We start from the raw sequence: 12,522 nt of genomic DNA, 5'->3' as shown, positions 1-12,522 counted from the left end.
TGGGTTTGTCCACTGACCCACCTACCCAGGAACCTGCTCTTTCATAAATCCACCTGATGTCACTCTTAGGGAGGCAACCTCTAGCTGCCCTTAGTCCTAGGTTCCCACAGTACTTTGTGCATGCTGTATGAAATTTGGTGATTTGCATGTCCGTCCCCCTGGGAGACTCTAAGCAATTTACGATTAAAGCCCGGGCCTTTTAACACTTGAGCCCCAGCACTCCCTGCAGCTGTGGAGGCGGACAGCTGCCAGGTTGAGTGCATCTCTGCTCCCAGTGACCCTAGGTGTGCAGAGTCAAGATGTGCTCCCTCCATAGGGTTGTTGTTTTTTAAATAAATAATTTTATTGGGCTTTCTTGCAGATCTTCTAACAATCCATGTATCCATTGTATCAAGCTTATTTGTAATATGTTGCCATCATCTTTTTCAAAATATTTTCTTTCTACTTGAGCCCTTGGTATCTGCCTTTTTTCCCCTTCCTCCCACCCTCATGAACTCTTGAAAAATTATAAATTATTAATATCTTACATTGTCCAATGTCTCTTTTCACCCATGTTTCTGTTGGTTGTCACCCTGGGAATGGCGGGGAGGTTATAATACATTGATAATTTTGATTGGTTCCCCATTTCTCCCCCAACCATCTCCCTACGCTCATTGTATTGCAACTCCCATTACTATTCCTGAGGGGTTTATCTGTCCTGGGTTCTGTGTCCACAGCTCTTATCTGTACCAGTGTACATGCTCTGGTCTAGCCGGATTTGTAAGGTAGAACTAGTGGGGGTGGGGGAGAAAGCATTAAAGAACTAGAGGGACATTGCATGTTTCATAGGTGCACAGGGTTTTCAAGACTGGGACCTTTTGGGTGCAATTTTTAAGCCTGTCTTCAGAAGCACCTCTGGGTGAGTTTGAACCACCAATCTTTTGGCTAATATAATAGAGCTTACCTGTTTATACCTCCCACGGACTCTACCTTCTACATAAACCCAAACCAAACCCACTGCCAGCAAGTGAATTCCAATTTATAGCAGTGCAATGGAACAGAGTAGAATTAATTGCCCCACAGGGTTTCCAAGACTGTCAGTCTTAACTTGAAGAGAGTGTCACATTTTTCATCCATGGAGTGGTTGGTGGGTTCAAACCATTAACCTTTTAATTCGCAAGAGAATGCTTTAATACTGTACCTCCAGGACTCCGGGAGTGGGGCTTCCTAAATATGTTGGATGAATAAATCTCATGATATTTAGGAGCTAGTGCTGGAGATGTAGGATTAAGATCTTAAGAATTACCAGTCTGTACATCTATGTTGTCTAAATTAAGTCTCTATTTGATCTCTAGGTTCTAATGTCCACTGCGATGGCTACACAGAGCTCACAGACAAAATTCACGAGTTACAGGTTTTGTTACGGAAGTCAACAGGGTGGAATGCCAGTGAGAAATACTCAGGATAGGGTTGTTCTTCGAGACATGGTACAACATTCTTTCAGGGTTGCTAAAAGATGCCAGCAGGCATACCACACTTCAGGCTGTAAGCCTCGACCAGAAGACATTAACTCAAGCTCTGTGGGTCAACAAGTCCAGCTCCCCAATTAAGGGCACCCTGTTAGATCTCTCTGGAGCTAGATCTATACCTCGGTCCTTGGCTCCGCGTGAGAAAGAATTCACACTGAAGCCTGGTTCGTGATCCCAGTGAGTTTTATGAGAGTTAGAAGAAGTTTCAGGTTTACACAGCACCATTAGGACTCCTTCGGAACACGAGCCTGGCTGGAAGTTGCTCGGTGTCACGTGAAGTGTCGCTCGACTCTGGGCTCCTGCCTTTTCAAGAATTCCACAGGGAGGCGTGGTGGGCACCCCTAACTGACCCCATTGGCTGAACTGAATTCACCTGGCCTAGGTGGGCCAATCCAGGTTCAGTGCCCACCCATGCCTACCAGCGGGAAACCTGAACCTCTGAGCATGTGCAGTGCGCCACTCCTTTGTTTCTGTAGCTTGGCCCTCTGGGCATGCGTTAAGGGACATTCCCCCCCCCCCCCCCAGCCCTATGCTAACCTACCTAACAACCCCACTCCACAACCAGTCTCCTACTCAGAAGCGCTCAGCTTGACTTGCTCATGGGCTGGAAGTCCACCACTGTTCCATGCCCTGGCTCCCGGTTCTGCTGCTCCTCTGATGTAGCTGTCTTCTGGAGCCAGGAGGGTCACTGCTCAGGGATCTCAGGTCCAGAGGACATACCACTCTTGACTCCTGCTGGTAAAGAAATCTCTCGGCCTGCTTCCCAGAGAACTCATTTTATAGGCAGCAGGGTAGCATAGGTGAATCCTATCAGTATCTTCCCCACTTTCTTACCAGACCCAAGCAGGAAACGGTCAACTGATGATGGTTAGGAACGCGGGCTAGAAGAGCCATAGTAGTAAAGTAGTCACTGCCCTGGCAACATCTTCAAGAGAAGGAAGCATACTGTAAGCCGAATGCCCATTCTCACATCCTTTAAGCGAAATTCCAAGTCACTGACAATCATTCACCTTTGGACCCCCTCAATGTAGCCAATCTTTCCTCCCATCTGGAGCCCTGGAGGCACCCACTTCTGGGGAGATAGAGACTGTCGGCTCCCATTAAGATTCACAAAGCCTCAAAAACCCTGTTTAAAGTGCCTCACTCGCTGCAATCGAATAGAGCACACTCATAGTGACCCTACAGGACCAAGTAGAATCGCCCTTGTGATATTCAAGATTGTAACTCTTTACGGGAATAGAAAGCCCCTGTGGAGTGCCTAGTAGTTTTGAACTAGTGACCTTGCAGATAGATCACAGGCCAACATGTAAACTACTGTGCCCCAGGGCTCCCTTATAAAGTGCTTGCAAGTTGGCATTGCCTCGATGGCAATAGGTGGGTTCCTCCACTCTCGATTAACATCTTTGATGGCTGTTGGTGACATGACTCTCTCAGCATGCTAGTAGATCTCAATACTATATTAATGAATTTTGGGATCACTCAACTGTAAGCACTGTACCCTTTCAACTGTCTTCCCAAGCTGGTATCCTTAGGCTTCCCTCATCCCGAACCAAAGATTAAGGTGTCTAAGAAGAAAGTTTTCCCAAAGGGCTGATTCCCTATCTTAAAGGAGCACTTAAAACGAGCAACGGAACTTGGAATCCTAAAGATTAAAAAACTCTTTCAAGGACGTTCATTTCCTCCTGCTGACTTGCAAAACACAAGCTAGTTCTAAGTCAGCCTGACGCTCAATACCAGATGTCCACCCTATCAGAGATAAGAGGCATCTGTGTTTTTCTATCTATGGAAACAAACTTGCAATTGAAAATGTCCTTGGCTTTGAAGTCAGCAGATGGCGGAAATAACATTTGACACTCCAATCCCCGGTCTAATTTTGAGATTGCGTCGGTTTTTGTACAAAGTCTGTGGAATTTTCCCAAACTGCCGGCCTAGTTTCCTTTCTGATTTCCTAAGAGGGTTGAAACGGGGACAGAATTATGTCTTTTTAGGTAGGTGCTTAAGGAACCCTAGTGGCACTGTCGTTAAAGCCACTGGCTGCTAAACCCAGGGTCGTAGATTCCACCAACCCACCAGCCTCATTGAGGGAGAAAGATGGGCCAGTCTGTGTTTGCACCTGGACTTAATGAAGTGGACGCCACGGTGCAAAACTATATCCTCACAAAGTAACGAGCCAGGCTCCTCCAGTGAGGCCTTACACACTACGTCCGTCGTGCAGGCCTGTCACAATGGCACAGCGCCCACCTTCGCGCCGGCCCGCAGACTCCGGGTGGCTCACGGGGCCACCGAGGGCCCCAGTCATCCCGCCCGCCCAACTCTCCCTCCTCTGCGCTCACACCTTCCGTGACCGCCTGCACCTCCCCGGCAGTTCCCGCAGGTGCCCCTCCCGCCGCCGCCGCCGCCTCGGCGCCCTGGACTCCTCCCCCGCGCCTCGGCGGCTGCGGCTGTTCCGCCGACCGCCGCCCCTCCCCGGCGCCGGCAGCCCCGCCCCGCCCCGCGGCCCCGCCCCCGTGCAAGCAGCCATCCCCCGCCCCCCCTTACATCCGGGTACCGACTCCAGCCGCACAGACTCTGGCACTATGGTCATGGCGGAGGGGACGGCAGTGCTGAGGAGAAACAGACCGGGCACAAAGGCTCAGGTACTGTCTCCCCATTGTCTCTGGCTGGGAGCGCTTGGTGCCCAGCCGCCCAGCGCCTGGAGGCTCGCTGCCCAAGCGGCGCTGAGGCCGGGCCTGGGGGCGGGCGGGCGAGGGCACTGGTGCCTGGCCTGCTCTTCCGGAGCCGTAGGTCCTCAGTTTGGCCGAGGCGGCGGCGGCGGCGGCGGCCTGGCGGAGCCGGGACTTGGGGCTGGACGTGAAGGGCGCGTGAGGGTCGGGGCCTTCAGGGGCCTGGGGCGGGCAGCCCCACGGAGGCGGCTGCCTGTTGGTGGCTGCCTTCGGACCTCCACCTGGTGGGTGCCGCAGGGGCGCGGCCTGGCCAGGTGGAGACCCCTGGGGCTGCCTGTGAGGCGGGAGGGGTGCAGACGCCGCCCACCTCGCACCGCCGCGGCTTCTGCGCCCACGGCGACGTACCTGCCCCGCCGCGCGTCCGCCGCCCCGAGGGGCGGTCGTTTACCATTCATCGCGTTTGTCTGGGACCACCTCTGCTGCTGCTGTCTGGCGCTGCCAGCTCCGTGGTCAAGTTGTGACTTGTTAGATGCCAGCCCTCGCGGGACCGAGAATGACCTGATCAGCCTTGCAACTTTTGGTAGGGCAACTCGTTCTTTGGGATGAGTTGGTGCTTGTTCGGAGGTAATAGTTCTTGAGCTTTGCACAGGATTGGATGCCCTCACAAAAACAAATGGGCGTTTACACGTCATTGGCTTGATCTGCCCAGCCAAAATGGCTTGCTGGCAAAAAGATGCTCTGAAGAGATGTGCTTAAAATGTCATCTCTAAACGTGATACAAGATGACAAAAGAAAACGGGAAACAGCCACAGCTCTGGCTGTGTCTGAGAAGAGATCTTCATTGCACAGAATTCAAGGGAGAACTCTGAAGAGGAGTTGACCAGTCTAGGCACCTTCCTGGATCCACATGAGGAAACTGAGTCCCGAGAGTGGATTGGATTTGTTCAAGGTTACAGATCGTTCTTCTTTCACACATTGCTTCTAGTACTGAACTTCAGAGGATTTGTTTTGAAAGACTTACAGAGTGACATTAAACCAGCAGTCACTTCTGTTGAGTTTTGTGGTCTTAACTACTGTATAGTTCTAGGCAATGTATGATGTATGTATGCATTCTCAATCGCCCCCCCCCATCCAAATTCTTCTAAATTCTCTCCTGCCCCTCACCTCTTATGTCTTTCATTTTGGAAACATAATTTCTGATCCTTAAGTGATCAACTTTTGTATTTCTATATTCAGAAATGTACACATATTCTAAGCTCTATTCACATTTTTATTAACTCAGTTTCTTACATTCGAAAAGCTAGGAAACAGTATTGAAGATAATATTATAACACATCTGTTTGCTATGTTGTCATCAGTAAGTCACATGTAGGAAATCTTTACTTTTTCCACAATGTCATAGATCAAGGTTGTAGAATAACCTGTAACAGAAAAAGATTAGTTTAAAAAAAAACATGATGCTTAAGCAATATCCTCTCCTATTAACTTGCCGGTCACATTAATTTCCTGCAGTAAAATAGATGCATTTAGAAAACCAGCCATGTAGGCTGAGTATCTTTCTACCTTTCTTTTTTTTAAAGTTGGTAAAAGATTGCTATATTGTTATATAACTAGTGTTCAATAAGGGTTTGTTGACTTAATTAGGAATATTGACAGAAGGTGTGATACTTGGTTCTTTTTGTGTCTGAAATATGTCAGTTATGATGAGGTAAAACATTTAATTTCCAGTTAATTTTTTATATCTTACCTATAGATCATTGTATATGGTTTCTAAAATTCTATAAACACCCTTAAAATTATAAAGGAAGGAATGGGCAAACTGGATTGTTGGAAACATGATTTAATGTAAATTTTATAGGAGGAATTTAAAGATTACTGTTTAGATGCTGAAGAATCCTTGGTGGTCTATAGAGTTGCTATGAGTTGGAATAGACTCAATGGTAGTGAGTTTGGTTTTTGGTAAGTTGTTCAGATGCTAAGGAGTCCTACTGGTAGTGGGTATGCACTGGGCTGCTAACAGGAAGGGCAGCAGTTTGAAACCACCAGCCGCTTTGCAGACAGAGTTAAGTCTCATGAACCTACTGAAGCAATTATGCTCTGTCCTTTTAGAATCAACTCCATGACAGTAAATTTGGTTTTGGTTATTGAGGTGCTATCTTGGAAGATAATCCTTGCACAATTTCCAGAAGATTGTCTTTATCTTTTGATATATTTTCCATAATCAGAAGATTATTAGTTTAGCTTATTCCAGATAGCATGGCTATAATTTTTTTAAAAGGTATTAGACGTTTAAGATGTTTTAAAATGATGTACCCATTACCTACCCTCAGAATTAAAACATTGCTAGGATAGTTGAATTCCCGTGGGTCACATTTTCCTTCTTTTTCTCTTATCCCCATCCCTAACCAGTGTTGGTGATTTGGTGGTTGTAATTCCCTTTTTGTACTTTTATTTATATATGTGTGTTATATATAATATATATACTATATGGGTACGCACGCCCCCCCCCCCCAATAAGCATGCTTTGAGCTTTCTTAAACTTTTATCTATACGGTATTTAGTATGTGGAATATGTATTCTCCAATTGCTTTTTTGCCCAAGATGTTTGGAGACATTTATGTTGATGTGGATTATTGGCTAAAGTACTTAATGGTAAAGTTATTATGAATCATCTCCAGAAATGTTTAGAAGCAGTGCAAGATGTTCCACAAAGATAACTCCTCTTAAAAGGTGATTTTACCTGTCAAGGCGAGGGGGAATGTGGAACAAAAATTTCAAATTCTTATAAAAGCCATATTTACTGGACTCGTTGTGAGCAGAGGAGCCCTTGTATCTATTGCCATGGAATAATCCTTAAGTCATGAACTAAACCTACTCATTACATCATCTTTAAACAGCAGTTTAGCCAACTGGGAAGGAATATTCACCTTGAGAGTACACTCTCTTAAATAAATAATAAGATCAAATTGATAGCAGTAACATTAAAACGGGAGAATTTTAAAGGACAGTCTAAATGAATGGAGGTGAAGCAATGAGTATCAATATTGAGGATGGTGCCACAATGCAATAAATGTGATTAGTAATGTCATTGTACTATCTATGTTGAATGGGTATAGGTTTTATGAAGTATATTTTCAGTGTTAAGACCAAAAAATAGGCTGTTATATTTAGATATATAGATGACTACTTTTTGAGTGTGTATTTTGATTTAGAATTTTAAAACTGTGTTTGGCATTAGATAATCTTTTCAATGACTGTCTAAAATAATATTTATGGCACAGTAAATTGGCTACTAAATCCCGTTCATATTAGATAGAACCCAATTCATTTGATGATTGGAAAGAATGTTTTGTTTTATTTTAGGTGCACCCAAATAACTTATTAACTGTTAGTTACCATAATTGGAGAAGAATATGCTATTTGTAATATAATTAAGTAAAATCTTGATGTTCATTTAAAAATATTGAAAAGATTTTCTTTAACTTTGCATATTTATAATCACCTTATAAAGCTCTTCAGATATTTATTAAGAATTGAAATTATGTTTTGCATCTTCACTGTAACTGTGTGTGCCTTAACCATAATTTTTTTTTAAAATACAGGATTTCTATAATTGGCCTGATGAATCCTTTGATGAAATGGACAGTACATTGGCTGTTCAGCAGGTAATAGTAGTAATTTCTTTAGAAACTTAAGTAATCTTTCTTAAGCATTTTATCCTCCTTGACATAATTAGATATCCCTGTATCTTGGCACAAATTGGATCCCATTGAATTAATGAAATGACCACTTATAGCTTTTATCAACTTTCATTTTGCTTTAGATAGCATATTAAACTATAATCATACTTAAATACATTTCAGTGTATGTTAAAATGCACCAAATTGAAATGTCAAATTGTATTTTACAATGAACTTAATTGGAAATGAATAATATACTTGAGTAACGAATATAGTAGAAACAAGTAATACTTGAGAACATTTATCTAAGCTTTATGTTTTAATTTCAGTTACTATTCTCTTTTTAAAAAGTTCCAAAAGTTCTTATATAATGAATAAAATATGGAATTTCAAAAGGTAGTTTGCATAGCTAGTTACTCAAGATTGCATTAAGGAATTAATTTGAGGGGAGAAGGGGGGGAATGAGGAGCTGGTACCAAGGGCTTAAGTAGAAAGCAAATGTTTTGAGAATGATGATGGCAATAAATGTACAAACATGCTTGATAAAATGGATGTTTGTATGGGTTGTGACAAGAGTTGTACGAGCCCCCAATAAAATGATTTAAGAAAAAAAAGCTGATACAGAGGGCTCAAATAGAAAATGTTTGGAAATGATAGTGGCAACATATGTAACAATGTGCTTGATACAATTGTTGTATGGATTGGTGTAAGAGACCCCAATGAAATGATTTTTTAAAAAAAAAAATCAACAGGCTTCATGAATTCCCCGAAGAATCTGATAAACGTGGTCATTATTTCCACAGAGGACAGTTATAAAACCACAGAATTTAATTCAATTTAAAGAAAATACTATCCCTCATTTAGTGATAAAACAAACATGTAAACACAGGGCATACAAAGATGAACAGGGCAGTCTTAGAGACTTGGACACAGATTTCAGGAACTGTGTTCTCTTTAAATGACCTTTTAGAAAAATTGAGCTCCAGCCTAGCATCACTTCTCTTCAATATACAAGTTCAGTCTATCCAAAAGAGGAGTTTCTAGAACCAAGTAGAGCAGATGTTCACACCACACTATCTACAGCTAACGCCTTGCCACCAGATATCCTGAAGGGTGAAGGATGCAGAGAAATAAAACCAAGAGAGTCCATCACTGGAAATTGGTATTTCTTTTACGTTTCCTTTAAATTCGACATCACATATGCATACATAGATAGATAAGCTATAATGTATGTATGTTCTTAGGTATCTGATCATACATGCTGATGAAAGCAGTTTTCTAAGTTTCTAAACCGAGGACTAACCTTTTAGATTCTTCCACTAGTATATCGTAATATCTCCATTAACCAAAGAGAAAATGGGTTTGGAACAGGGAAGTAGCTCAGATTAGTAACAAGAAAGCAAAACTCAACCCTTGATCAGTTTAGCTCCAAATTTTATGCTCCTCCTGTAGTACATGTGACATCTTGGTAAATGTATAAAAGAAATGCATTCACTTACAAGGAAAAGCATGGACAAAGCAGAGGCCAAGATGAATAGGATCTTCTCAGGTGCTAGGCTCCCTACTAAAAAAACAAGAGCAGTAGGACACTCTGCTTTCCAGTCTTGCCCCTGATTGCACTCCCAGGCCAGGATAGTAGACCTGTTTAAGGGTCATTGTTAGTCTTGACATTGAACAAGTAAGGGAGAGTCTCCCTTTCCTGGGTCTACTCCTCATGGCAGGTTGCTGATCTGCCTATTATTTCTGTGATTATCTTAGTACCTATATTGGCTACTGACTGAAGCACAACTTTAAGCTTGGCTATGAACAAGGGGAGTCCCTGGGTGGTATCAACTGGGTTAACATGCTTGCCTGCTAATAGTGAAGTTGGAGATTTGAATCTATCCAGAGATGCCTTAAAAGAAAGGCCTAGTTACTGAAAACCATATAGAACGCAGGACTGAGCAACATTTTTTCTGAAACACGTGGCTGTCCTCAAGTACACAGCAGCGAACACTAGTGCATGAATAAGAAACTGTTTAAGTAACATTTTTAGAGAGAAACTGCCATAAAGAGAGGCTTTTGGGCTGTTGATAGCCAGATAGTAAAGTAGATAATTGTCAGCTTTCAAAGAGCTCCAGGGAGTGAGCAATGGTTACACATTGGGTCGTCATTTCAAAGGATTAAAGGAGGATGCTGCCTTCTCCGATAAGGACTCACACTCTCAGAAACCATAAGGACCAGTTCTCCTTTGTCCTATAGGGTTGCTGTGCATCCACATAGATTTGGGGGCACTGGGCTTGGTTTAGTGTAGACTGTATTATTTGAAGATCTTGGGAAATAATTTTTTTTTACTATTTAAAACCTGTCATGCATGGGTTTGGATTTGTGGCAGGTCCGATCCCATGGGCCTCTCACAGTGTCCCATGCCAAAGCAAACTCACCCCGAACCATTGCCTGGTTTTACCTGGTGGGCTTAAGGCACTGAAGCGGGTTGCACAATGAAAAAACAAATAAATAAATAAATAAAACCTGTCTTCGTGATGTTCAAAACACAGCTCATCTTGCAGTCAGAAGCCTAATGCTTAACCACCGTGCCACCAGGGTTCCTCTGATAATCTTAGCAGTAACTTAATGGTAGCATTTAGAAGCTTCAGGATAGATTAAGTATGATGCTAAGAAATTTAGCACAAGAAGTGGAAGAACATCCGTGGATAGTTTGTTGCCTTTTAAGAATACGTGGTTCACAGGCAATGTAACCCAGGGGAATTACTAAAACCCAAATGAAGGCTGAGCATGATAGTGGCACAAGAGGAAAGTAAAAGGAAATAGAGTAAAGATGTAGGAGGCAAAGGGCATATATAGAGGACTAAATATAGGCATGTACATATGTAAATATATTTTTATATGATGATGGGGAAATAGATCTATGTACATATATTTGTAAGTTTAGTATTAAGGTAGCAGATGGACATTGGGCCTCCACTCAAGTACTCCCTCAATGCAAGAACACTTTGCTCGATTAAACAGACATTATACCCACCTTCCCAAAATGATCGCTGAAGACAAATGGGTGCATAAGCAAATGTGGTGAAGAAAGCTGATGGTGCTCGGCTATCAAAAGATATAACGTCTGGAATCTTAAACGCTTGAAGGTAAACCAAGCGGTCATCTAGTCTAGAAGCAGCAAAGTCCACATGGAAGAAACACACCAGTCTCTGTGATCACGAGGTGTTGAAGGGACCAGGTATCAAGCACCAAAGAACAAAAAATCAAATCATCTTGAATGAGGGGGACTGTGGGTGTAGGCAACTGTATATCCCTTGGCAGAGGGGTAGTGGGGACGAGATGAGTCACTCAGGGTGCAGTGTAGCATTGATAAAACACAACTTTCCTCTAGTTTTTAAATGCTTCCTTCGCACCCCCCACTCTCATGATCCCAATTCTGCCTTAAAAACCTGGCTAGACCAGAGGATGTTCACTGGTGCAGATAGGAACTGGAAACACAGGGAATCCAGGACAGATGAACCCCTCAGGACCAGTGGTGAGAGTGGCGATACCTGGAGGGTGGAGGGAAGGTAGGGATAGAAAGGGGGAACCGATTACAAAGATCTACATATAACCTCCTCCTTGGGGGATGGACAACAGTAAAGTGGGTGAAGGGAGATGTCGGGCAGTGTAAGATATGATAAAATAATAATTTATAATTTATCAAGGGTTCATAAGGGTAGGGGATGGGGGAGGAAATAAGCTGGTTCTAAGAGCTCAAGTGGAAAGCAAATGTGAGAATGATGATGGCAACAAATGTACAAATTTGCTTGACACAATGGATGTATATATGAATTGTGATGAGTTGTAGAAGCCCCCAATGAAATGATTTAAATTAAAAAAACTAACATTGTTCAGTCGATCAGTGATTTTTTAAAAATACCTTTGTTGGCATATGATTCACATCATACAACTTAATCATTCAATCATATTAAGAGTTGTATAATCATCACCACAATCAATATCAGAAGAGTTTCTTCTCACTGTTGTTAGCTCTCCATTGCCCCCAACCTCCCCTGCCACCCTACTAGTTAATTATTAATCCAGTTACTGTCTCTGTAGATATATGTATCCTGGATTTCTTTCATTGTTGTTGTTTTATCCTGGGTTTCATATAAAGAAAATGGTGCAAAACGTAAACAGGAAGCAAACAAACAACCCAAGGACAAAACGGTACAGAAAAACCTCAGTCAAAAGAAAGCAGAAGATATTAAAAACTGAAACAACTTTAAAAGGGGTCAAAAGAAAATCAAATAACTATGTTACATTTTAACCTAACTATATCTGCCATAATTTTTACAGTACTCTGTCTGATAGCAAGGCTATCCATATCCCTGGACTATGGTCATAGGGGATTCACTAGATAGTCCATGTGGGCCCTGCAGATGGATTGTGAGCTTCTACTGTCATTCATAACCTTCTGCAAACCAAGTATTCCTCAGGATTTAAACTCTGATACCTCTCCTTTAGATTTGCATTTAATTATTTACAATCCTTGGATCACATAGGCTGGTGAGCTTCTTCCATGTGGACTTAGTTGACACCTCACTTGATTGGTTACTTGTTTGAAGACAAGCCTTTAAGACTTTCTGATAGCCAGCCACCATCTCGTTTTTTCACCACATGTTGTTAAAACACCTGTGT

At 42.8% G+C, this 12,522-nt stretch overlaps 1 protein-coding gene and 1 non-coding gene across 4 annotated transcripts in view; both read left to right on the top strand.

Annotated features, from left to right (window-relative positions):
• LOC142424602 (MOB-like protein phocein) overlaps positions 1-12,522 on the top strand; it is a 46,174-nt gene that overhangs the window by 12,310 nt on the left and 21,342 nt on the right. For 2 of the 3 annotated variants that reach the window (XM_075529937.1, XM_075529936.1), the window contains exons 1-2: positions 4,038-4,144; positions 7,774-7,836. In XM_075529937.1, the coding sequence (XP_075386052.1) occupies positions 4,085-4,144; positions 7,774-7,836 (123 nt within the window). In that variant the 5' untranslated portion in view covers positions 4,038-4,084. Of the gene's footprint in view, positions 1-4,037; positions 4,145-7,773; positions 7,837-12,522 lie in introns of those variants that run through there. The other variant, XM_075529939.1, reaches the window with a different exon arrangement.
• LOC142425219 (small nucleolar RNA SNORA42/SNORA80 family) lies at positions 10,203-10,334 on the top strand. Its single transcript, XR_012779572.1, has one exon. It is a non-coding gene; the product is annotated as a small nucleolar RNA SNORA42/SNORA80 family (small nucleolar RNA).

Source organism: Tenrec ecaudatus, chromosome 13 (assembly GCF_050624435.1).
Source record: "Tenrec ecaudatus isolate mTenEca1 chromosome 13, mTenEca1.hap1, whole genome shotgun sequence".
NCBI lineage: Eukaryota > Metazoa > Chordata > Mammalia > Afrosoricida > Tenrecidae > Tenrec > Tenrec ecaudatus.
This window is presented reverse-complemented; position numbering and strand designations above follow the sequence as displayed.